Below are 26,583 nucleotides of genomic sequence, written 5' to 3' on the forward strand. Positions count from 1 at the left end.
CAAATTATCTGGTTGGTCGAAATAAACTTCCGGTCGAGAAAAGACATCCAATCAAATCTGTCAATGTAAAAGCGTTAGAGGTCGTCAGCTTCACCAACGCACGCTGTTGTGGCTTTTTGTTTACGTTATCGAGATTGTTTTAGATTAGTTAGGGAGCGTGGATGCATAGAAAAGGAATGTTCATCGTCAAAAGTACTTTACTAAATGCGAAGTTAAAGCAGTGGGCTGAAAGCATTTATTCTGCAAAATGGTGACGCCAGATATTAAGCCACAACTAATGCAAGTATAATAACGTTCGATTGCATAAATAAAAGCAGACGACAGATCTTCGGCTTCAGCAGTTTGTGAATGTTACACTCCAGCTACGTTTCCAGAAGCACGTAGCCTCACAGATTGAAAACAAGCGTGGCGAATCCTGCTCAGCATTTAAGACGTTGTGAATAAATCTTTGTGAGGGAGTCTATTCTCAAAAGGAGGTATGTTGTAATATATATACATGTGCATACTGCGTTTATTTTCTGCTTACATTTTTTGCATTTCATTGTACATTAATTAAATATTTTCAAATGTTTTTTTATGTTCAGGTATAGGAATACAATTTATTTGAAACCTTTTTGTTTTAGCACTGCCTTTGCAATGTTCAACTTTTGGTTGGCTTTAGCTCCCAGAGTATAATTTTGCACAGCTGTATAAAAGATACAGATGGCTATCCACAGTCATAAAAGCAGTGTACAAATTTCCGAGAGGATTTCATGTGACGGGTGAGGCAGTAGTCCCCCTTTGTCAGAGACAGTTGCTCTGCATTGACGGAGTTGTCTCCCTGCCAAAGTGTGAGCTATTTATAGTAGCTCACCGTTTTGGGTATGTTGGAAGACAGCACACCAGTGAGATGTGGAGTAGCTGTTTGTGATGGGGTCTGGCTGATGTTTCTGCATTTATGCTCTAGGGAACCTTTGCGTACCCATAGCAGTTGTTATAACTTATAGGGCTATTCTTCTTCATCTTCTTCTTCTTTGTTCATGGGCTTAGACTCCCACGTTCACTCATGGTTTTAGCATGAGTGGATTTTTACGCGTATGACCGTTTTTACCCCGCCATTCTGACAGCATACGCCGATTTTGGGGGAGGCATGCTGGGTATTTTCATGTTTCTATAACCCACCGAACTCTGACATGGATTACAGGATCTTTTCCGTGCGCACTTGGTCTTGTGCTTGTGTGTATAGAGGAAGGGGGGGTTAAGTCACTAGCAGGTCTGCACATAAGTTGACCTGGGAGATCAGAAAAATCTCCACTCTTAACCCACCAGGCGGCAGCGACCGGGATTCGAACTCACGACCTCCCGATTAGGAGGCCGACATCTTACCACCACGCCATTGCGCCTGTCTATAGGGCTATTAATTTAGCTCTAAACTTCTCAATCAGATTCATGTATAACAGGCCTTTGACTCCAAAAGTGATTGTTGTGCTTTGTGCACTCGGTTACATTTAGGTACATGTACCTGTAAATACAGGTTGAAAAACTTCCTCTTCTTTTGCAGATGTTTTGCATGCTGTTGTTGTTTTGTGTTCTTGTTTGGTTGGTGTTGGTTTTAACCTGCAAGTGCAATGAACGATTCCAATTGCTAGTATTTTTTTTTCTTTTGAGGGGGGGGGGGGGGGGGGGGGGCAATGCTTGAGGAAAAAAGCAAACACGGCAAATTATCGGTTTTGTGGAAGAAAGAATGTTTCCTATTTTATGCTTGCTTCTACCTTGATGATCATTCCTTTAAAAAAGAAAAGGGAGGTAATTATAAAACATCAACATTGCAAAGAATAAGGCAGCACAAACACTGATAAAAATAAGGACATTCTGGAAGTATCTTTGCTTCCACGCTGGTTGCACTGTGTTCACCAACAAGTACAAGTTCTTTTTCTGAGGCTTCAGTTTGGAAGTGATAGGAAGTGAAAGCTGACTGTCTGGTGATGACAGGGTTGTAGAGTGAAAGATGAAAAAGAAAATCACCCAGAGTTCAGTGACCAGCCTTAGGGGATCAGAAATCTTGGAGGTACACGAACTTGGGGGGGGGGGGGGGGGCAGGGTTCGGTTTGCTTGACCTTGGGGAGGCAAGAATAATAAAAAGAAAGGTGGAAAAGCCAGGTACCGGTGCTGAACGCTCTGCTGATCTTTCAAAGTGTCAGTCACTGACTACAGTCCGGGTAGCTATTGACTAGTGTTGTGTTTGTCCCATGCATAATTTGCAGTTTAATGATTGTGAACTGTGGAGTTGATCAGCTTCTTACTTTTTCTATTTCTTTACAATAAGCTTCCTTTCTCTCTTTTATCGTAATCTCCCTTTCCGTCCCTCCCCCCTCTCTCTCTCCTTCCCTCTCTCTCTCTCTCCTTCCCTCTCTCTCTCTCCTTCCCTCTCTCTCCTCCCTCTCTCTCTCCTTCTTTCTCTCTCTCTCCTTCCTTCTCTCTCTCTCTCCTTCCCTCTCTCTCTCTCCTTCCCTCTCTCTCTCTCCTTCCCTCTCCTTCCCTCTCTCTCCTTCCCTCTCTCTCTCTCCTTCCCTCTCTCTCCTTCCCTCTCTCTCTCTCCTTCCCTCTCCTTCCCTCTCTCTCTCTCCTTCCCTCTCCTTCCCTCTCTCTCTCTCTCTCCTTCCCCCTCTCTCTCCCTCCTTCCCTCTCCTTCCCTCTCTCTCTCTCCTTCCCTCTCTCTCTCTCCTTCCCTCTCTCTCTCCTTCCCCCTCTCTCTCCTTCCCCCCCCTCTCTCTCTCTCCCTCCTCCACCTCTCCCCCCACCCAGGTCCCTGTCACAGACCATTAATTTTTGCCCCCTTATGGAAAATGTTTCAGTTGTTAAATGTTTATTATACAGTGGGGTTGCCAGAAACAGAGGTGATATTTTCCGTTGGCCTGGGCTATTTTCCATTTATTGTTGGCATTACTGCATGTAGCTGAAAGGACAGAGTGGCCGGAGGAGGGGTTTGGGGTCTTTCATTGACTTTTTGTGTGTGTTTTTTGCCTAGCTATCTCCGGTTTTGATGCAAGAAAGCTTCATTTGATCGACAATCTTCTCTGTTTTGGGAAAGTTTTGATGCTGCCCTTTGTATTTGTTTCTGCCCCTGCTCTCTGTGTGTGGGGAGAGGGGTGCATGGAATATTAATACCTTATAATGATATTTGTGAAAAACTGTTTTGATGAACTTGAGGAGGCACAAAAGGGGGTACACCATGCGGTGTTGTTAGTGAGACCTTGCATCAGTATACAGTGGATCCACCCCCCTCCCCCCCTCCCCCACCCCCTCCCCCCCATGTCTAAAGGCTTTAAAAAGTTCAGAACATCAAAGGAGTAAAATGTACAGATCGAACGACTTCACAGAAACTTGAATCTGGACAAGTAGGGTCGGGTCGTAAGAACGTGGTGGTCTAAAGACCTGGTGGGGGGGGGGGGGGGGGGGGGGGGGGGGGGGGGGGGGGTCTTAAAAATATGGGGTTCGCTGTACAGCTGTTTCACTATACAGTCTTTCCTCGGCTGATATTAAAAGTGTACCATTGAATGGTTGACTGAAGCATTGGGTAATGTAAGTGTCACAAGTAGGGCGCATCCCCTCACACAAAGGGAAGAATTTGGTTATGGGTAGGATTCGGGGGGAGGGTGATAGGCTGTTCGTGCCTACATGTGCCCTTACTGAAAATTATGGTCATTTCTGGACTTTGACCGGGCCTGTGGTGAGAGAACACAGGCCTGTGAAATGACAAGTAAAAGATTGTCTCTTTGTCTGTGAAGGGCGAGGATGTATAGAAGCTGAAACAAGCTGACCATGCAATGGTTATTTATCTCCACAGAAGGCTGGGATTCAACGTTCATTAGTGTTTGCATGAAAGACAACAAGGGCAGGCATTACAACCTTGCATTTACGGTAGTATCAAGTATTATACTCAGGAACTGTCTAAAAACTTTTTTGTGTATGGGATTTTTTTTGAGGAGTGTACATCAGCTGAGGTAAAATAAAAAAATATATATATATTTATAAAAACAGTTAAATCAAAAATATCTGATATTTTGGGTTTCAGTATATAGTGCTTTGTGCGCAGATATTTTTGATTTAATTTAAAAAAACAAAAATTATGACTGTTACAAGTTTGCTGGAAGTAACTGTTTTGTATTGGAAATTCCTTTCCTGGCCTCATAGTGACACGTTTCCATTTGTGTGCACATCTGCAGGAACTAAAATAGGTCAGCTCTGTGTTAAAATGTGTGTCAAGGACTCTCAGAATGAAATGTCAAAAGAAAAACAACACTTTCAAAAGCTCCTACATGTACTTGTTTTTGAATGGAAACATGCATTACTTGAAGCAAGCCAAACGCATGTTATTGAAATATATAGCTCCCCTTTAATCATCCAGTAATTCAGGGGGGGGGGGGGGGGATGGGGGCTTTTAAAAAAAACATTTTTAGATAACGATGCGACATTTAGCCATCGGGGTTCCTTAATTGTAGATGACGACCATTTCACCAAATGATTGTGACATCAGATGTGTGAAATTCAAATGAAAATTACCATTATCAATTCCTCAGCAAATGTGCTGTAAAATTTGAACAGCTGTGTGAATTATGATCAAAGAGAGGGGGGAAATAATACTTGTTTTTATTATCAGTTTAATTGTGTTACAACTTTGCATGAACATAATTATGTGGGTTAGTGCATGTGCGCGTGATGGGTGCGTGTGTGGGTGTGTGTATTACTGATGCTAATGTCCAGAGAGGTATGTGGGAGGTGTTTCTATAACCTGCCCTGTTATATAGTGCTATATGTTTTATTTAAAATCAATGTCTTGTTTGTATTATTGTTATGTACCACCCCTGAATTTCTCTATGAGATAATAAAGTATTCTTATTCTTATTCTTCTTATTCTATTTGACCAAAAGGGGGTGCATTTCCTGTAGATCCATTCCCTGTAGAAGTTTTTTTTCTTTTTTCTGTAGATGAATATTGAGAACCTAATGTAAGCAAAACCTGGAAAGTCTGAGAAGGGCTCAAAATTGTCCTGAGGCGCTGGTGATAATAAGCAATACGAAACTCGTCCTGGTGTCATTCATACGCCTGTTCTTAGGTCCAGGTACATGTACCGACAAAAAACTCGGTTGCAGAGATTAAAATGAGGACGTTGTTTGTGAAAGACTTGAACCCAAACGGAACATTCACAAAGCACGTCCATCATTCTGCCACCGGGCCTGCAAAACTACACGTTCTGTATTGCTGATTATATGTTATGTTATGTTATGTTATGTTATGTTATCAGACTGGTACTTAGGCTGTTAAGCCTTTGTCTGATCTTTTGATCAGTTGCTCAGTTGCTATCCTAGCCTAACTTTGGGCTAGGTAACCTACACGATCTTTTGACCGTGGCCTCGCCTTTAATGAACCTGGGCCAAATACGTCTCTCACATTTTCCATCACGGCGGCCTTGTCACAATGAAGCCGAGGTTTTGTGTATGTCGATATTTTAATCTCTCCACTGGGAGGAAGGGGGGGGGGGGTGGTGTGTGTGTGCAAACAGTATGTGTCCCGGCGCACGTGTGTGTTTACCTGATGACTATATAAAGTTGTGTATGTGACAGTCGTGGTGTCTAGGGGTGGCCTACGTGGTATACCAAACATTGACCTGTTGAACTTTTCGCCGTGCAGTGTCGACAGCATCTCAGTTTTTTTCGCAATCATCATTCTTGGCAAAACAGTAACATTGTTTGAATTCGTACGGGAGACTTCGCTATCATCTGCTGCATTTTTTTTCAGGATAAAAAAAAAGGTGAAACAAAAATAACACTATTTTGTCGCATAGTGCAGCACGTACTGTATGTACTGTACGTTCTGTAGGGTCAGTGGTGAAAACGCTACGTGCTGAAAAAATAATTTTGCAATCTATATAAACTGTTTTCATTTGTTCCGTGACCGATACTGACACTGTGACAACTACAAGAGACTGATTGTTAAGTGTCAGTGCGACCGTGTACTTTGTCAGAATTAATTTTGCAGTTGGTTTTGCGTCCGCAGTTTCTTAGACTGAGACAGCTACAAGGAGCTCTGAAGTTTGGAAGTGTGGAGAAAAACGTGAGAGATGAAATGAAAAAAACAATCACACAAGGAAACAGTCAACAAAAACAAAAACAAACTGAAAGACAAAGATAACGGACAGCATTGTTTCAAGAGGGAAGTGCAGCCTTCATTTTCAGTTGACTACTACACCTGCTGTGAAGTTGAGATAACTACCTGTCAGCATTGTTTGAACACTTGCAACCTAGATTTTTCACCGCCACACTGTGACATACTGTTTCCTTGAAACGCTTTGTGAGGGTTTTTTTTCTTCTAAGGTACGAGTTGTTCACGTATCTCGGACAATTTGAACCAGGCTCAAGTCAGTGCATATTGTTCTATTTCCGAATGGATGTATTGAAAGTGTCAAAGAGAGAGAGAGAAAGATCTCGCGAGTTATTTTCGTGTCTCTCCTCCCTTTTTTTGTGTATTTAAAGTTGGAAAGCAAAAGTTTACTTGTGTAAGCTTATGAAATTTAAAAAACACACCATGAAAACGTATGCTTTTTTTGTTTGTTTATATATTCTCATCCACCTGTCCTCGTCAGTTTTAGTTTCTGTATTCTTTTTTTATTTTTTTATTTCACTACTATATTCCAGTTACTTGCCTGCTCTCAGGTCTCACAGCTGGGTTCCAGTTTAGTTGGAATTCCCCTGTACCCCTACATTTTGTATTAAATCAGTTGTAGAACCGCAGTGGAGCGGAGTGGCGCAGTGGTTAGAGCTGGAGGTCGTGGTTCGTCCCCCACTCGGGGACAAATACAAATACCCGATTTTTCCGAGCGCTCTCCAGTCCACCCAGCTGGAAATGGGTACCTGACCCTATTCAGGGCCGGGGAAGGCAAAGGCAGCGAGGGAGAGGAGATGGGCACCGCCCTCATAAAAAGCTGGCCCCCAGAAAAGTGGAGATCTCTAACATCTCTCTCCCCTACGACCAGATGGTTATGGGAATACCTTTACCTTTACCTTTAGAACCGCAGATTTTGTTATTGTTGTTGTTGTTGTTGTTGTTGAGTCAGTGTTGCTGTTGTTGTTGTTTGGATTTTCCCCGTTCTTATCAATGTCCAACGTTTAATCTGTTCTTATTGTGTTTTAGTTATTGTTTTCATGCAGTATCTCGTCAGTTGTTTTTTTTACTCCGTGTTCTCCTTTTCTTGATACCTCCGTCCCGCATGTATTTTCTGTTCACGTTAACGCTTGCTCAGTGTGTGCCCCCGGGCTCCACTTTCACTGTGACCCCTCACCCCCACTCCCCTGCGTCATGTCCAACCAGAGGTACTTACATGTACTACACGAACTCTTGCCTAATGTACAGGACATGTGCTGAACTTCACTTTAAAAAAAAAATATATACACTCTTTCACTGACTTCTTTCCATGACTTTTGTTTTGCATTGAGACGTACTTCAAAAAAACGACAGTGGCGGAAAAAGGAAATCGAGCGTATATTGCTTAGTGTTGTGGCTAAAAAAGGTCATGCGTGTCTCCTAGAGACCTTTATGCTGTCATTTGAATGAGACCTTTTGCAGCTGTTAGTTCAAGCTCTAAACTGTGTGTTTTGTAATCCGCTGGGGCATCAGGAAATGCCAAAGAAACGTCTGCTTGTGGCTGAGATGCACACGTATGTCAGCGTTGACGGACATTTATATGTGTATATTATTGTCGGGAGTGTAAAAAAAAACTGAACAGAGAGAGTGAGTGAAATTGAGAGAGAGAGAGAGAGAGAGAGAGAGAGAGAGTGAGTCAGTGAGAGCGCTAGAGAGAGAGAGAGTGAGTGAAATTGAGAGAGAGAGAGAGTGAATGAGTGAGTGAGAGCGCTAGAGAGAGAGTGAGTGAAATTGAGAGAGAGAGAGAGAGAGAGAGAGAGAAGAGGGGCTCTGTGGGTTGGGGTTGGGAAGAAAAGGTGGTACATCGGATCCTCCAAAATTCTGAGAAAATCCAGCTTTAGCTGGGAAGATATATGTTTAAATGGAGGTACATTTAGAGAGGTTGTACTGGGTCAGAAAATCTGAAACAAAGTGACAGAAACAATCTTAAGTTGGGGGTATAAAAGTTTGATTTAAATACGGAAAAAAGAGCAATTTCAAAAGAAACCCATAACTAATTGTAAACCGCTGTGTCCGTTGAAAGAGTGCTCCATGTGTTGGGGGGGAAAAATGAAAATAAAGGCTGAAGTAAGCAAGAATAATTCACTGTTAGTGGTCATGTTCAAACGAACAAAACACCAAGAGATTATACAAATAAGCAGTAGGAACTCGGTGAAAAGTGCATACATGTGCAGTCTGAAGCATCACACCGGCGCTATAATGAAACAAGCATTGACCTTAACGGGCAAAATAGCGGCCCGTGGTGACACGGGGGTATGACATGGATACCGTCTCCACACAAACAGTTGACCTGTGACCTAATCCGCGACCTTAAGTCACGCTTAACAGTTTCAAACCATACTGAGAAAGAGCGAGAGAAAGAGAGAGAGACAGAGAGAGAGACAGAGAGAGAGGGGGGGAGAGACAGCATGACAGACAGACAGACAGAGCTGTCGGCATCAAAGTAACAGATTAACAACAACAGTAGTCGCCGAGACCTGATTTCAGATAGTCTCGACTAACCACTGTTGCCTAGTCAGTCTACGGAAAATGGCACCATAACCAAGGATTTATTGCTAAAGAATTTCTGTTTTCAGATTCATGTTCTGCTATGTTTGTAGTATGTCTGGTCAAAAATCGAGAAAAATATAATTATTTTTTAAAAAGTTATCAAGTGTGTTTGTCAGTGTGTATTTTGTCACAAAGCGATTCTACGTTTTTTACATTGTCTGAACTGTTTTGACACCACGAACATCAAATATAACATGCAAGTCACAGTTTATGATTACAATATAAAAAAATGTCTAAGATATTAAAAATCAAAAGGTCAAGGTCATTGGGTCATAAGGTCAAATTTGTTGTTTATGCGTGAAGTGAAGGCTGTGTAATCATTTTCAGCAGCATAACGAATATTTTTTTTATACACGCACTAAACACACACACACACACACACACACACACACACACACACACACACACACACACACACACACACACACACACACACTCACACACACACACAGAGGGGAAATTCCAAAGTAATTGGTACACAAGGTCATATTTATTGTTTTCAACTAAAAGTAGAATACTGTACTCATTTTAAACCAAACATCATCTTTGTGAAGGTTTTGTTCTACAAAAACATAAGTATTCCTGCACAGGAGAATGTAGGCTAAGCGCACTCAAGCAACATGTAAAAAGGCCACAAAGTTTGCAGTGTAAACTAAGAAAAGGAAGATGAATGATGTCAGGAAGTCGCTGGATAGTCTACCGCGTGACAAGGGAGCAGGGTATACAAAAGCAAACCATTCAAACACAAGCAATGAAACAACAAACGTAAACAAGGCAATTGATTAGATAAAGCATCACATAATCAAATAATCGACAACATTTTAAATTCAAAGCACATAACTCCAACATCATTACACAAACATTGCACAACATTCATAAACATTATTGACCAATAATGTATTCACAGCGTTAGTCATGCATTGGTCGACTGCAGACTGCAGAATTGAGCATCAAAGCAGTCATAAAACACTCAATGAATGCATTCACTGAATACAAATATCTGTGAACACATTCCGTAATCAGAAAAAAATCAGGAAACAACAGGAATGATAATAATTATGTCCCTTGAAAAACATCTCACAACATCAGTCACTGTCATAGAAATAAAGAAAGGCTCCAATACACATTTGTACATTTGAAAAACATCTCACACCGGTCACTGTCATAGAAATAAAGAAAGTCTCCAATACATATTTGTACATTCTCCAAAGAGCAATGCTAGTTGTTCTCTTAATCATCTGTCTGTAGAAGGCCTGCCCAACATTGATCCGTCCTGCGTACATGGTGACCGGCTTGGAAGCTCTGGTAGACATCCTTGTGAGTTTCTTTCAGCTGCAGCATGTCCTGGAGATACAGGTGGAGGGATTTGGTGTAGAGGTTGTGCCCTGCTGCTGCCATGAAAGGCATCATTTCATGGACAGTGGACAGATGCAGGTCCCAGTTTCCTTTGCGTTCAGCTTTGAGGAACTTGCGCAGAATGTCAACCATGTCCATGTACTGAATCCACAGTGCAGCTGTGGGGTGGCACTTGAGGGTTTGCTTTTGGCGTTCTAGTTTTAGCTGAATCGATGCGATTGTCTCATCAACGCAAACTTCTCCTAGCGGGATAGCTCCACTCATCAACAAGTCCCACATGTTGGCTGCACGGGCAAGGTCCCCATCAGGCTCCTCACATGAGACAGGAGCATCTTCATTTGCTGATGGCGCGATATCATCCACTGTCCCAGCAATTTGCACATCTTCTGGTACATCTGTGCTATCAATTTCCTCAATGGAGACGTCACTTAGTGTCACATCCAGGTCTTGGAGTGGCAGAGAGATTTTGAACGTTTGTGAGGTCAGGAGTGCGTTCAGAGCCGAGTCAACCAGAAAGTGGCCTCTAACTGCTCGGGACACTGCCTTGCCTTGAAGCATGTAGTTGACAGCTGTTGGTGCATATGTCAGTTCTAGCACCTCCTGCAGACCGCTGCCCACCATCAAACGTCCAATGCAGCCCAAAAAGCTCATTTCCATGTGAAAACCTTCAAGCCTTAGAACAATGGAGGCCAAGTCAGCATCATCAGGTTTGTTGGCGACGATCTCATGGGCTTTCCAAAATAGGGGCTGGTCGAAAGTGAGCACTGGAGTCGAGCCATGTCTCTTTGCTTCCTTCGCCGTGAACAGCAGTGTAGAGTGAATGCAAGTCAGATCACCAGGGTTCATGTCGATCATTGGCAAGAAGAAAACGCTCGACTTACCAGGGTGACGGTCGTTGTGGACAGCCTGCATCGTTCCAGACCATGAAGGTCTTGCAGGCTTCAGCGGCCACACCACCTTCCACAAGACATCAAGGTGTATAGATGGGTCAACAGCTCGCAGGTTTTCTAGTTCCCTGTATGTAGTGTTCCCAAAGTGAACTGCCTTTGACTGGAAATACACGATGTCAATTGTTCCCTTTTCTTTTGAATCTTTGGAGGTGACATCCAACCTAGGAATAGGCGTTGTTCGTCGTGTTCCAGGAGTTGTGGTAGCAATCATTCCCATACCATGGAAAGAATTGTATCCATCCAAGGTACAGGAATTGTGATCCACATTGTCAGCCACGTATTGTAGAATCACATTCTTGGCACATCCTGGAATATCTGTACTTTGGGACACAGCTGCATTTGCCTCAAATCTCTGCACCTCTGTGTAGGAAGACGAGAAGCCCATCGCATTCAACACATCGATCAGATATCGGGAGCCAAAATGGTGGTGCATTTGGACTCCAAGTCCAATTTGAAGTGGGGCGATGACAACCCTAGGTCGAGCTGCCTGGACAATTGCTTGTCCCACAGATGCAATTTTATTGTCAGCATCTTTTTCGCTGAAAATCAAACGCAGGAAAAGCTGAAGGGACTGGGGAACAAAGTCCAGGTTGTACGCCCCTGAAGAAATATCCTCTGATGTTGGATATTCCTTGTTTGTCGTTGCAGAAGCAGCTTTTATTTCATTCTGTTATCAGTGCTGCAGCAGCTTTCACCAGCTTCAGTTTTTCACTTTCGTCGTCATTAGTCTTCGGAGAATTGTAGAAATCATGAAGAATGGATTTAGCTGTTGTGCGGAATGTTACAACATTAGACTTGCCCAGAATGTTCGCTATGATGATTTTTTCATCAAATCTCTCCAAGAGCTTTTCCTTCATCCATTTGGTGGTGTAACCAACCCCTCCACTGAACTCTTGCATTTTCTGCACAAGCTCTCCGATGGTGATCTGTTCGTCATCGTGGTTAATGAGATATTCTGCTGTTTTCTCAAAAGCTTCAAGTTTTTCAGTGTCCGGTGGTCTACCCACACTTCGGCTTGGAGCGTTTGTCAGTGCGTATGCACCTGGCTTGTCATTATAACGTTTGGGAATTGACAGACCAAGCGCTCTGAAGTTACAGTTACAAGTTATATGGTACACAGCATCTGCTGCATGCAGGTCTCTTGCAAATTCAAGCTTTTCCTTGACGATATCTGCCCACTCATCATTTCTTTCGTCACATTTTTTCAAAATTTCAGTTTGTAAAGATAATGTTCTGACTCTGTATGCCTCATCAGGTCCACGTGTTTTGGAAAGATTTACCCGAGTCCCACAGAAAAAGCAGCAACTTGCAAAGTCAAATCTGTGTTGCTTAGATCGTGTGCTTCGCTCTCCAAGCTCAGTCTTATCGGTATCTCTGTTTTGCTGTCTTAAGTCTTTCTCGATATTATTGTCGTTGGTGTAATCCCTTCGACACTCGATATGCACCCTTTGACCAACTGTAGGCTGAACGGTTCTGTTCTGTCTTCTCTGGCTCGAATCCTTGATTCCTGTATCAACAAACAAATAACATTGCTCACTACAAACTCTTTTTTATAGACATTTCAACAGAAGCACGCAATTTGTTAACCGGCTATGACCCCACACACTTGCTTTGATAAGTCTCACTGGATGACACCCAGTAATACAACAAACTACAAATACAGCACAACATGTAAAAGAACACCAAAGGGAAAAAACAACAAAAGAACAAAAACAAACAAAATAAAAAAGGACATAAAACAAACAAACAAACAAACAAACGTTATAGTATACAGAACACTAAGAAACTCAAATTTATCATAAGAATTGAAACAAATCAAGAGAGAGAACATACTTGCACATCCTTTCTTTCCCAGGGTATTAAACTCGACGTCACATGGTTCGTTGCATATTGGACAGGTTTTTAATGGATCATCCATTGTGGTAGCCTTTGAAGTGCTGCAAGTAAAATAGTTTTCATGAACACAAATTTGTAATGTTCAACATTGATAACAGCACCACCATTAAATACCACAATAATATATAGTGCGTCCGGCATGTTACTTATGTAATCAGTTGATTCTAGAGGAAAACAACTAAAACACATGAAAATAGGAATTTTGACTGGAATGTTCAGCCATACAAATCCTTGCTAAAAGAGAGTTTTTCAGGCGGCAGTACAGACAGTAAAACCTTCAGTTAAAGTATTTTATGGAATAGTCAAACCAAAACTAACCTTCATTGTTTTAAAGTTGTAGATGACCACAAATAAACGTTCATGCAGCTCTGGTGTATCACAAAGACTGACGGTGAAAAACTGCTTCAAATAATCAAACTGTGAAGATTCCAGCAAGATGGTATCAAAGACAGGTTGTGCTGTCAGACCAGAGTTATGGTGAGAGCATCCGGCGAGCGCGCGGTCACGGCGATCAGATTACTGATAGCCAGCCTCCCTTACCCTCTATCCAGGAACCCCCTCATCCCCCCCTCTTCCTGCTGCAGAATGGCAGGCGAGTGATGCCATGATCTCTCTGTATCGAACTTTTAATCGATCATATCTGGGCCATGCGATCTTCAAATGGAGTCGAATTGTGTATGCATGTTAAGTGTTCCATGCTGAGCGCAGCCATTATAAAATAAATTCTTTAGGATTTAATCCTTAGTCTCCGGCAGTATGACTGAACAACTGAGACTAACCACTGAGACGCCTGAACACAACACCGCTTTCCTTACCCGAAGCCGTGACTGACAACTGAACTTTGGAAGAGTACACCTCTTCATTACCTCCAGAGATCTTTCACTTCCAGCTGACTACCACCCCACCCCCACCCCCTGTCTCCCCCCCCCCCCCCCTCCCCAGCCCCTCTGTGGGCAGAGAGGTGTCGCCGTCAGCTAATTGAGGTCACCTGCACTTACTCAGAGCAAAACCAGATACAGTCCCCATTCTTCACTGGACAATCAACTAAACAACCAAACAACCACAAGAGCGAAACCTAAGTATCCGGGCTATAAATAGCCGGCGGCTACAAATACAACGTTTATAAGCAAGGTCTTTCTTTGTATTCAACGTGCGTAAATTGTTAATAGTCGCATGTCCTGCCGTTATCTGGCGGGAACAATGAAATGCAACCTAATGCCTTGGTAACTGAAGCCATAGATCTATATGGGATTAACTGAAACTGAAATAAATGTACGTGTGTGACCATTTTTACATTTAGTCAAGTTTTGACTAAATGTTTTAACGTAGAGGGGGGAATCGAGACGAGGGTTGTGGTGTATGTGTGTGTGTGTGTGTCTGTCTGTCTGTCTGTCTGTCTGTGTGTGTGTAGAGCGATTCAGACCAAACTACTGGACCGATCTTAATGAAATTTGACATGAGAGTTCCTGGGCATGATATCCCCGGACGTTTTTTTCTTTTTTTCGATAAATACCTTTGATGACGTCATATCTGGCTTTTTGTAAAAGTTGAGGCGGCACTGTCACACCCTCATTTTTCAATCAAATTGATTGAAATTTTGGCCCAGCAATCTTCGACAAAAGGCCGGACTTCGGTATTGCATTTCAGCTTGGTGGCTTAAAAATTAATTGATAGATAGACATATAGATAGATAGATAATTTATTGCCAAGTGTACAATACATGAATGAACATAAAAAATACACGAGGAAAGCAGCTTGCTGTGTGATAAAAATAAAAATAAATAGCATTCATACATCACTGGCGCATAGCATCATACATACATGGGTAAGACAATTTGACTTTGGTCATTAAAAATCTGAAAATTGTAAAAAAATAAATTTGTTTTAAAACGATCCAAATTTACGTTTATCTTATTCTTCATCATTTTCTGATTCCAAAAACATATAAATATGTTATATTCGGATTAAAAACAAGCTCTGAAAATTAAAAATAAATACATTATTATTAAAATAAAATTTCCAAAATCGATTTAAAAACAATTTCATCTTAATCCTTGTGGGTTCCTGATTCCAAAAACATATAGATGTGATATGTTTGGATTAAAAACACGCTCAGAAAGTTAAAAAGAATAGAGATAAAGAAAAGCGTGCTATCCTTCTCAGCGCAACTACTACCCCGCTCTTCTTGTCAATTTCACTGCCTGTGCATCGAGCGGTGGACTGACGATGCTACGAGTATATGCTCTTGCTGTAAAAATGCAGTGAGTTCAGTTTCATTCTGTTAGTTCGACAGCTTGACTAAATGTTGTAATTTCGCCTTACGCGACTTAATTGTTCAATCATCCGCCTGGCACAGAACGGTCTTCGGATGAGTATATTCACGGTTGCCATAATTGGGAAAGAGTACAGGCAAAAGAACACATCTCTGTGGGGGTTCAGTGTTTATACATTTAATCGTCATGTTGACAAGTTTGGTTATATTGAGAAGTCAAATCATGTTGACAAGTTTGGTTATATTGAGAAGTCAAATCATGTTGACAAGTTTGGTTATATTGAGAAGTCAAATCATGTTGACAAGTTTGGTTATATTGAAAAGTCAAATCATGTTGACAAGTTTGGTTATATTGAAAAGTCAAATCATGTTGACAAGTTTGGTTTTATTGAGAAGTCAAATCATGTTGACAAGTTTGGTTATATTGAAAAGTAAAATCATGTTGACAAGTTTCAGAACTACGTAGCAGCGCCCCCGAAGACAAAAGATTGAGGTTATCAGTCGAGTGCTTGTTATCCTGCTCTTTCACCACCCCACTCCCACCTCCTCCCCACTGAATGTACGATACGCCTTTCTCCCCCCCCCCCCCCCCCCCCTCCTTTAGGGAAGACTTGTTTACCTGCTTCTGAGAGACCCTTCCCCCACTCCACTGCCGCCGTTCCAATAGGAATAGCTCTCTCTCGTCTTTTCTGCCCCCCCATATTAGTATTAAACAGGCTTGTTTACTACGGCTCTTAGTTCTGAGTTCGTTCAAATCTTCTTTCCCACTCCCTCACCCACCCACCCCGACCCTATCCCCCCCACCCACCCACCCCTTTCTCTCCCGACCCCCTCTTGGCTCAGTTAAATACAGTTACAGGTGGTTTTTTACTTGGGGGGGGGGGGGGGGGTTGTTTTTGTGAGTACTGAACTGTTTGTGACACTGAGTGAGTCATGCACCAAAGTACTGATTTCGCATGTTGTTCAAGTTGTGTATAAGCTGTTTCTATAGATATCTGTTAGCGGGGCATGTTTTTGGAAGCCTGTGTGAACAGATTAGATCATAGTGTGCAGTTGAAACCGAGAGTGGTGGGTGTTTCAGAGAAGCAAGAGGAAGCTACAGGTTTGGCACAAAAGGTTAGGATCATAGCTTTGACCTTTTTGGGCTATGTGTCTATTAAAAAAAAAAAAAGGAATTTGTTGGTCTTTTTAAAGATCTGGATTCAATTTCTTAATATCCAGCGGGTTTCATCTGCGTAATGTATACATACCCTAGCAACAGCGCTTGAAAAATATGACGAGGAAGAATGGGGTAGGTTTGACCTGTTGTTGATTTAACTCCTGATGATTTCAGATTTGAACCATGAAAACAAAACAACAACACAACAGCTACCATGCAGTTTGGCGAAATTCTTTATCACATTTTATCAGACAGTAGCTGCCTTCTTGAATCTTCACGATAGGTAATGACAAGTAAGGAATGACGGCACTTGAATATCAACCCTGAAATTCCAGAAACAGTCACTTCACATAATCCTTATATTTATTTAACTTCTTTTTTGTGTTTCCCCTCCATTTTCTTTTCAAACCTTGTTCGTTCCGTGTTGTGTCTGCTTTTTGTTGCCTTTTGTGTTTGTTTGTTCCTGATGATTCGTACTGTCTTGTGCTGTTCTTGTATCACTATCAGTGAGTACAGATATCTTTTGTTTTTTTTAAACTATATTTAACTTCTTTTAATGTTTTGCAGTGGTTACCATGGCAAGCCAGCGAGTAGTGAACGTGATCAACCTGGGCCGCATGGGATTCCTGAAAGCCTTTGACGTACAGCTGCGCTATGCTAACCTGCATCTGGACGGGTTAGCGGGGGTTGGTCACGCTGTTGGCAGAAACACACTGCTGCTTGTAGAACATAACCCTGTCTACACCATCGGCCTGCGAACCAAAGACTATGATGAGGTGAGAATTTGCTGATTAGGCCAAGAAAAAAAACGCAAGTGTCTCTGATTCCCCAACTGTACCTATTTTTTCCTCTTGACCGTAGAAGTTTTTTTTACCCTTCTGATTAGTTTTGACTAATTAAATAGCACTGACCTGTCAAAAAAATCTTGCTAACAATTAACCTTATTTGCATTTAACGATGTTAGTTTTTCGTGGTCAAATCATAAAAAAACATTGCGTATAAAACCGCACATGAAGCAAAAATACACAGATAAAAATAAGCGATATGGGTACCACATCAGGCTCTAACGCAACCATGCAGCTCTTTTTTTTAACTCCACTTTTCATCTGACCAGTTGGAGGAGATTCGCCTCAAGAAGCTATAAGGAGCAGAGTTTTACTGCACTGGGACAGGGGAGGCTACCGCTCCTTTCGCAGCAGACTCTGCACCCGAGTTGTTGGCCTAAGTCCACACCGGTGTATTGTAGAATTCTGTTTGTGATAGGGTCTGGTGGTTTCCGATTGTCTGTATGTTCATGGAAACCTTCGGGTTTGCATAACAGTTTTTATAGGGCTAAGAAATTAGCCCTAACATTTTCAATCCTGTTTGATTGCACTTCGCTTCCCGAGGTGATCGTAGTGTTTCGGCACACGGTTACAGCACCAACGGACAGAGTTATTTCCGGAATTCTTCTTTTGATAAGGGGGTGGGGTCAAAATATTAAGACAGGCTTGAAATTTATGCTATGGGTAAACACATCAGGCTCTAATGCAACCAACTCACCTCTCATCTGACCAGTTGGAGGAGATTCGCCTCAAGAAGCTAGGAGCCGAGTTTTACCGCACCAACCGGGGCGGCCTCATCACGTACCATGGTCCCGGTCAACTGGTGGCCTACCCTGTCCTCAATCTGCGTCACTTCCAGCCCAGCATGAGGTGGTACATCTCCAAACTGGAGTCCACCGTCATCAACACTTGCCATCGCTTTAACATTGACGCCCGCACCTCTGAACACACTGGTGTCTGGGTGGGAGACCGCAAAATTGCTGCCATTGGTGAGGTTTTTTTCTCCTTCTTCAGCGTTTATGGGCTGCAACTTCCGCATACACTTCAGTGGAACTCCCTTTTAAGACCTCCAAAAACCTGAGAAAATCAGGTCTTGACTCTCCCAGGTACGGATATATCAGTACCCACTCATATGGCTCTATCTGATCAGGTATGGATATATCCGCTCAGACGGTTAGCTTCAGTCGCTTCCTTTAACGTCCATCTAACGCCTGCATTCCAGCGTGTTGATACACAGTTACTACAATTCTGAGTGACCTGCTGCAGCACGGCTGGTCTCGGCTAAAATAAACTTGGTCAACATAGGTGGGGTAGAAAGTGTTAAACGGAGGGAGCCTTAAAATGGGTGTAGATTTACGGAGGTTATGAACGAAATATCTGAAAAAACAGGGTCTTTAATTAAAGGAAGGAAGTCTTAAATTGGGGGGTGGGGGGTCTTTAAATCGGGGTTCCACTGTCGTGTTTTTGCTTGAGTGGGCTTTCTTTTATTTGACTGCTTTCCCAGCCATTTAGGCAGTCATACTCTATTTTTAGGGAATACTGGGGAGTTTCAGGCAGTACGTGCCTGCGAAAGCCATTTTCTAAGCCACTTTCTTTTTCTTTTACGAGTACATTTGACCTCAGTGTCATGGCAACCACCTCTCTTCTGCTTTGTTCATGGGCTGTAAAACTAGCATGATTTTTACAAGTATGACTGTTTTTAGGCCAAAAAAAACCATAGGTCTGTTTACGGTAACATAGGCCAAAAAAATAGGGTCGGTAGGTCGGGTTTTTTTTTTTTTTTTTTTTTCCCCCTTAAAAACCATATTTTTACGTTATTTTGCATTTTTTTTTTTTTTCCCCAAATGCCAAAAAAAAGTCTAGGGTCGCGCGAAAAAAATAGGGTCGGTCGGGTTACCGTAAACAGACCTATTTTTTTTTGTGGCCTTACCCCGTCATTTAGGCAGCCATACTACGCCACTTTCGGGGGATGAATGCTTGTTTTTGTCTTTGTTTTACTTTAGCTTAACTAACTCTGACATGGTGACCACCTCTCAATAACGATATCCTGCCCACAACGACCCCCCCAAAAAGATACCTTGCAGGTGTTGTTTTTGAAATGTCACTTTTCCAAAGCAACCAACTGTGTGCATCGACCACTTTAGGCCGGTCCATTTGGTAGTCTATTTAGAGAGCTTCAACTGTACAAATCTCTTACACACACACACACACACACACACACGCAGGGCGGTTAAATAGGTTGCTGCAAGAGTCTTGATACTGTGGAGGTGTTTTCTCATTTCTTCATCGTAAGGCTAGGTAACAGCTGTTTTTGATTTATTGATGTTGAGGCTCTCTTTTTATCCAGTCTACATGGGACCTTGTGTTTTATGACATGTTGTTGCAAGAATTAATGTGTGTCTGCTTGGTGAACAGATAGGTTTTTACGCCCGTCATGCACCAACACAATAGCGCACAATTCTTCAATATGCTTCATGCCTCATATCGCCGTCGTCATGGAATTTTGGTGTAACTGGTTGTAGACAGCTTTCCAGGAGCAGGACAAAACTGATTATTTGTATTATGAAATAGTGTTTATATTCCTTCCTGGTATGGATAGAAAGATAAAAGAATGTTAAATCATGCATTGTCAATCGTATTTAATCTTCGCCGTAGGTCGCTAAAAACATTCTTTGCAGCACGTCGTGAGTACTTATGTAACCATACTTCTCAAAGAAGGAAAAACATGCACGGGTAAACAAAAAAATAAAAAAATACAGAAATCAGGCTTTTCATTGAATTAGATTATCAAACGAAATATATTTCCGATTTTGTACTTACATTTATCTTTTACGTGTGTAATTACGCACCAAGTTAATTCTTACCTGAAATAAACAGGAACCATAACTCAGCTTTTATTTTGACATCGAACCCACAATTATCTCCCTTACACTGTTAGAAGTATGGTTACATAAGTACTCACGACGTGGTGCGAAGATAGTTGATGTTTGACCTTTGTTTATTTAATTACCTGTCAATCAATTTTAATGCGGGTTTAGGAGATAATAGATTTTTAGGTGTTTGAGGCATTTCCAAAAGCTCATTACAGAATTCCACCTAGTTTTTGAGATATTCGCAATTAAAGTCCGGACTGTTACTAAAGTACTCACGACCTACGGCGAAGGTTAAGAGAATATTTCTCATGGAGAATGATTTACTTCTAAAGCACAAAAAAACATCAAAATTGCCAAGAATTGAGTTACGCCAAAATTCCAGGACAACGACGATAATTCTCATTCTGACGCAATGCCAGATTTATGTTCAGCTGTATTTTTAATCTGACACCGGGAATTTATGTGACGAGTAATGTTTTCATCTCCATATAATTTTTATTGTGTATCACTTGTAAATGTACTAGTGTTATGTTTTTATTTACATATAATTTGTACATGTATCACGTATCACTTGTAGCATTTGACACAGACAGAAGTGTTCTGACAATGTGACACCAGTGTTAACTACGCATACAAAAGTCTTACTGATTAGAGGGAGAGGGGGGTGGGGGGTGGGGGACTGGGGTTAAGTCAGATTGCTTGTTTCTTTGCTTTTGTTTGTGTGGTTGTACATTTTCATTGTGTGTTTTTTAATCAGTGTGTATGTGTGCCTGTGTGCATGTGTTTTTTGTTCATTAAAAGTCAACAAATTTAAATCAAAATTGAAATTTTGATAACTGATTGAAAAATGATTGCATTGTATTATTTATCATTTCCTGAGTGCAAAAATATATAAAGATATGTCATGTTTACTCTGAAAATGTGCTCAAAATGAAAGAAAATGTGTTCTGTGTTCGCCTGCTTCGCGGAGCTCAGTACAGCAATCCGTCTTTGGGTTTTGGCTAGCCAAGCCTTTACTAGTCTTGGTAATATCTACATGTATTCCCGGGTTTTTGATCCTTTAATTTTAGGCTGACAGTTTGACTAAATTTTTTTTGTTGCTTCATGCAACTGCTTTAAAGATTGAGCTGCACATCTGGGATGGCCACTCTGTATTCTGCTTTTGAATAAAAGTTGTTTCATGTGTAACAGCTGTTTATGTGAACCAGTTACAATACATTCAAATTAGTAATCTAATTAAGATCTATCCAGCAGAGTGGATACTTTCCATTGCTAGTGTGAAAAACTCATTTGTCCTGATCGTTATCATCAATGAGTACAGATGTTCAGAACCTTTCACCCATGCATAACTGGAATATGTTACTGTTGTGTGTGTGTGTGTGTTTCTGTCTGTCTGTGTGTGTGTTTGTTTATCTCTCTGTCTGCCTGTGTGTCTGTATGTGTGTTTACCATGGCATGGCAGCTTCTTCATGAACATTATTATAATTGCACCAGTCTTTTTGTTATTGTTCAAGATTAGTTCTTTCTTTCATTTTTTTCTTGGTTGATAATAGTTTTGATTTAATACGATTGCAAACATTTTTTTTTTTTAACCACAGCAATGCTGATACTGTACATCATCCAAGAAAACTAACACAGGATCTTTATACATACCTGTTGGGCCTAAATTAGGCCCCCCCAAAAAAAGGTCTGTTTACGGTAACCCGACCGACCCTATTTTTTTCGTGCGACCCTAGACTTTTTTTTGGCATTTAGGGGGGAAAAAAAAAAAAAAAAAAATCTTTTGGGTTTTTTTGCAAAATAACGTAAAAATATGGTTTTTTGGAGAGAAAAAAAAAATCCCGACCTACCAACCCTATTTTATTGGCCAATGTTACCGTAAACAGACCTCTTTTTTTTGGCCTTAACGAGCATCCTGAAGGATGTGCTGAGTTTTATTGATTTTCATTACATGTACCTGTTAGTGTTATCAGTGGCTTTTTAATGCAACAGGTGACGGGCGCTGTGGCGGGGTGGTAAGACGTCGGCCTCTTAATCGGAAGGTCGAGGGTTCGAATCCCGGCCGCTGTCGCCTGGTGGGTTAAGTGTGGAGATTTTTCCGATCTCCCAGGTCAACTTATGTGCAGATCTGCTAGTGGCTTATCCCCCTTCGTGTGTACACGCAAGCACAAGACCAAGTGCGCACGGAAAAGATCCTGTAATCCATGTCAGAGTTCGGTGGGTTATAGAAACACGAAAATACCCAGCATGCTTCCTCCGAAAGCGGCGTATGGCTGCCTAAATGGCGGGGTAAAAACGGTCATACACGTAAAATTCCACTCGTGCAAAAACACGAGTGTACGTGGGAGTCTAAGCCCATGAACGAAGAAGAAGAAGAAGAAGAATGCAACAGGTACAAATTGTTCTGTGATACGCTATATTAATCATTTCATCTGCTACAGGACCTTGTACAAGTGATATTGGTGCTTGTGTTTTTTTGTGAGTGAGTTGGAGAAGGGTGTTTAGGAAGATATATACAGTCATGGATGTTAATGGTGTGTTCTTGTGACATGATGATTGGATTGGATTGGATTGGATAAGATTTACAGTCCAGTGAGGTACCCTCATGGAAATTCGGGCTGCTTTCTCCCCGGGGAAAGCGAGCTGCCATACATACGGCGCTACCCATATTTTATCGGCAGATACATATCAAGAGGATTGTCAGTGTGTGCTTCATTGCCCTGGGCTGAAAACAATTCTGTTCACTGATAGTTCTGTCAAGTGGCATGACTGATTAATGAGGGGGTTAACACTCTTGAATAATTGATACTGAGTCGTCTGTTTGTCAATTCAGGTGTGCATGGCAGTTCATTCATCACATTTAATGAGCCTTGTTTAACAGAGCTGTTTTGAATTCCTGATTCTGAGTTTTGTCTCTGTGTTTGTCAATGGAGATGTGCATGGGAGCGGCAACATCGCAATGAGTCTTGTATTAACAGAGCTGTTTTGAATTCCTGATTCTGAGTTTTGTCTCTGTGTTTGTCAATGGAGGTTTGCATGGGAGCGGCAACATCGCAATGAGTCTTGTATTAACAGAGCTGTTTTGAATTCCTGATTCTGAGTTTTGTCTCTGTGTTTGTCAATGGAGGTTTGCATGGGAGCGGCAACATCGCAATGAGTCTTGTATTAACAGAGCTGTTTTGAATTCCTGATTCTGAGTTTTGTCTCTGTGTTTGTCAATGGAGATGTGCATGGGAGCGGCAACATCGCAATGAGTCTTGTATTAACAGAGCTGTTTTGAATTCCTGATTCTGAGTTTTGTCTCTGTGTTTGTCAATGGAGGTTTGCATGGGAGCGGCAACACCGCAATGAGTCTTGTATTAACAGAGCTGTTTTGAATTCCTGATTCTGAGTTTTGTCTCTGTGTTTGTCAATGGAGGTTTGCATGGGAGCGGCAACATCGCAATGATCGAGTCTTGTATTAACAGAGCTGTTTTGAATTCCTGATTCTGAGTTTTGTCTCTGTGTTTGTCAATGGAGGTTTGCATGGGAGCCACTACATCACAACGAGTCCTGTATTAACAGAGCTGTTTTAAATTCTTGATTCTTAGTTTTGTCTCTAATATTTTGTTTGTCAATTCAGGTGTGCATGGGATCGCGAGCCGCTACATCACAATGTGTCTTGTATTAACAGAGCTGTTTTAAATTCTTGATTCTTAGTTTTGTCTCTAATATTTTGTTTGTCAATTCAGGTGTGCATGGGATCGCGAGCCGCTACATCACAATGTGTCTTGTATTAACAGAGCTGTTTTGAATTTTTGATTCTGAGTCTTGTCTGTTCGTTTGTCAATTCAGGCGTGCATGGGAGTCGCTACATCACAACCCACGGCATCTCTCTCAACTGCGACACAGACCTCACCTGGTTCCGACACATCGTCCCCTGCGACATTATGGGTAAAGACGTCACCAGCGTCTCCCAGGTGCTGAAGAAACCCACTCCTATAAAGAAAGTCATCACGCCTTTTCTGTCCGCGTTTGAAGAAGAGTTTGACTGCGAGATCGAGTACAGCATGTTTGACTCTGAGGATAACACCTGGCTGAGGGAGGGGGCTGAGGAGGATGGGGATGAGGAGGGTGCAGAAAGTCAGGCTGGTGTGTCAGCAAACTCTTCCTCCCATGCCCCTTTGCAAGCCGTGCAGCAAGGTGTGCGGCTGATGTCAACAGCAGCATCATCGAAATCATCACAGCCACCAACCATGCCAAGAATTGCCATGTGGTAAACAGAGCGAACTCAAGAAAAAACATTGGGCATTCTCGCAATCATCATAGTCACTAACCATGCGAAGAATGAACATTTGGTAAACAGAACACAGTCAAGAAAACAACAAGGGGCATCCTCACAATCACAGTCACCAACTACGCGAAGAATTAACATGTGGTAAACAGAACGAACTCAAGAAAAAACATTGGGCATCCTCGCAATCATGCGGCCTTCAACCATATGAAGAATTACTGTGTGGAAAACAAAATGAACCCAAAAACAAACCAAAAATACACCAACAGGAATGTCATACTGTTTTGTGGCATGAGTCAGCCAGCTAGGCTAACCTCAAATATTGGACCAAAGATACTTTCTCCGTATTAAGTGCAACGCTGTTTCTGCTTGATGATCAGATTCTTTAAAAAAAAAAAAAAACCACTAAAAACAACAAACAACAATCATATACCAGAAAAAAAAATAATTAGAAAAAAAGCGAAACATTATGCAGTTGGGTGTATCAAGAGTTTAACAAGGTTGTCATGCCAACTTCTACAAATTCATCAGGAACATGGTCAAATAAAATTGGTACAGCTTATCCAGTATTTCTAGCTAAGTTTTCTGGTGAGTGGTCCTGTGACATTTCCTTGTGCTTGTGTGTATGCGTGTGTGTGTGTGTGTGTGTGTGTGTGTGTGTGTGTGTGTCTGTCTGTCTGTGTTTGTGTGTGTCTGTCTGTGTTGGCTTGCATACATCAAAGGTTAGTGATGAATGCCAGTGAAGTCAAGTCAATAAAGACAATCTCCCTTTTTTCCTCTCACTCGTACAGCTGATCTTATGTTTTCAAGTGGAGTTTGTGTGTGTCTTTTTGTTGCTGTGTTTTCTTTGACTGGCTTTGAAATGCAGGGTTGGGGCTTCGACATGTTTTTCACCTGTATTTCAAGTGAATATGCAAGTTTACTGAGACTTAAGAAAATATTTGCCTTGCCAGGGAAAAGAGTGTTTGTGTGTGTAAATTGTGGTATCATATTTCAAGCATTACATGTAAATGAAAAGACATGAAGTTTTCAAAAGGATGTTTTTAATCTGAAGGAGAAAATTCATCAAGGTGAGAAGAACTTCTTCTTCTGCGTTCGACGGAAGGTGAGAAGAACAAAAGTATGTACTGCATGTATTTAGCTGGATGATTTGTATGCTTTTGTTCAAGGCCCATTAGATTACATTGTATAGTTCTGTGTGGTGTGTGGCATGCAATGTGCAAGTTGAAAGCATTGAATGCTGAAATGAAGTATTCGCATGTCATTTTGTGTGGTTTGAATGTCATTTTCAATGCTTTTTTTGGTTTGTTTGCTATTTCTTTACAAAAACAATTGTATCGAATTTGTCAGTGCAGGCGTATCATTCATGATAGGCAGGCTCATTTCTGATTTGATTGTGTGGATCTTGAGGCAAGCACTTTTTTAGTTTCATTTGAGGAATAGTTAAAGCTTGGTGACAAGTAAAACTAAAACGCAGAGCAATAATTGTGTGGATGCAGTTGTTGGGAATATTGGCTATCTACAAAGTGCACGTCTAGTGAATTTTGATGCGATTCCCTGCTCCCTAATTTCCCCCTGAAGAAATAACAAAATAGCTAAATCTGTTGCAAAGACAATCAAGTGAAATCTGAAATGATTGAATGTGGTTGGATTTAACTCATTGTCTCCCAGGTACGGATATATCTGTACCCACTCATATGGCTCTATCTGACCAGGTACGGATATATCCGCTCAGACTGTTAGCTTCAGTTGCTTACTGTAACGTCCATCTAACGCCTGCATTCCAGCGTGTTGATACAGTTACTACACAGTTACTACAATTCTGAGTGACCTGCTGCAGCACAGCTGGTCTCGGACAAATAAATACTTGGTCAACATAGGTGGGGTAGAAGCTTAGTGTTAAGTGACCCAAATACATGTAAACATATACATGCTAACAGACATTTAGGGGTGAGAACCCAATAAATGCTATGCAAAGTGAAGCCTGCTTACGAATCTGTACAAGATGAATAAATGCTTCAAATGAATTCTGTGAACCAAAGAATAGACAGGACTTCTTTTGTCTGCCAATTTAATATTCCAATTCATAGCATTGAAGTGCAGACGTTGTGTATGTGTGGAGAAAATGTGTCACAAATTACTGTGTATTGAGAGCAGAATAATTACATAGATATGTATACACAGTTCATTTATGTTGCTTTGAGTTTGATAGACATTGTGAAATAAGTTTACCATGTACCATTAATCACA

At 41.5% G+C, this 26,583-nt stretch overlaps 1 protein-coding gene across 4 annotated transcripts; it reads left to right on the forward strand.

Moving 5' to 3' along the window:
• Positions 1–73: 73 nt before the first annotated feature.
• On the forward strand, positions 74–24,895 carry LOC138945698 (octanoyl-[acyl-carrier-protein]:protein N-octanoyltransferase LIPT2, mitochondrial-like). Of its 4 annotated transcripts, none has more exons than XM_070317186.1 (4): positions 74–476; positions 16,931–17,139; positions 17,921–18,176; positions 23,895–24,895. In XM_070317186.1, exons 2-4 carry the CDS (start codon positions 16,939–16,941, stop codon positions 24,317–24,319), a joined length of 882 nt encoding a protein of 293 aa, XP_070173287.1. In that variant the 5' UTR covers positions 74–476; positions 16,931–16,938; the 3' UTR covers positions 24,320–24,895. The 4 variants fall into 4 exon arrangements, with proteins under 4 accessions (XP_070173287.1, XP_070173290.1, XP_070173289.1 ...); XM_070317189.1 differs by lacking the exon at positions 74–476 and adding an exon at positions 5,660–5,791; XM_070317188.1 differs by lacking the exon at positions 74–476 and adding an exon at positions 5,935–6,353.
• Positions 24,896–26,583: the final 1,688 nt, after the last annotated feature.

Source organism: Littorina saxatilis, linkage group LG13 (assembly GCF_037325665.1).
Source record: "Littorina saxatilis isolate snail1 linkage group LG13, US_GU_Lsax_2.0, whole genome shotgun sequence".
NCBI lineage: Eukaryota > Metazoa > Mollusca > Gastropoda > Littorinimorpha > Littorinidae > Littorina > Littorina saxatilis.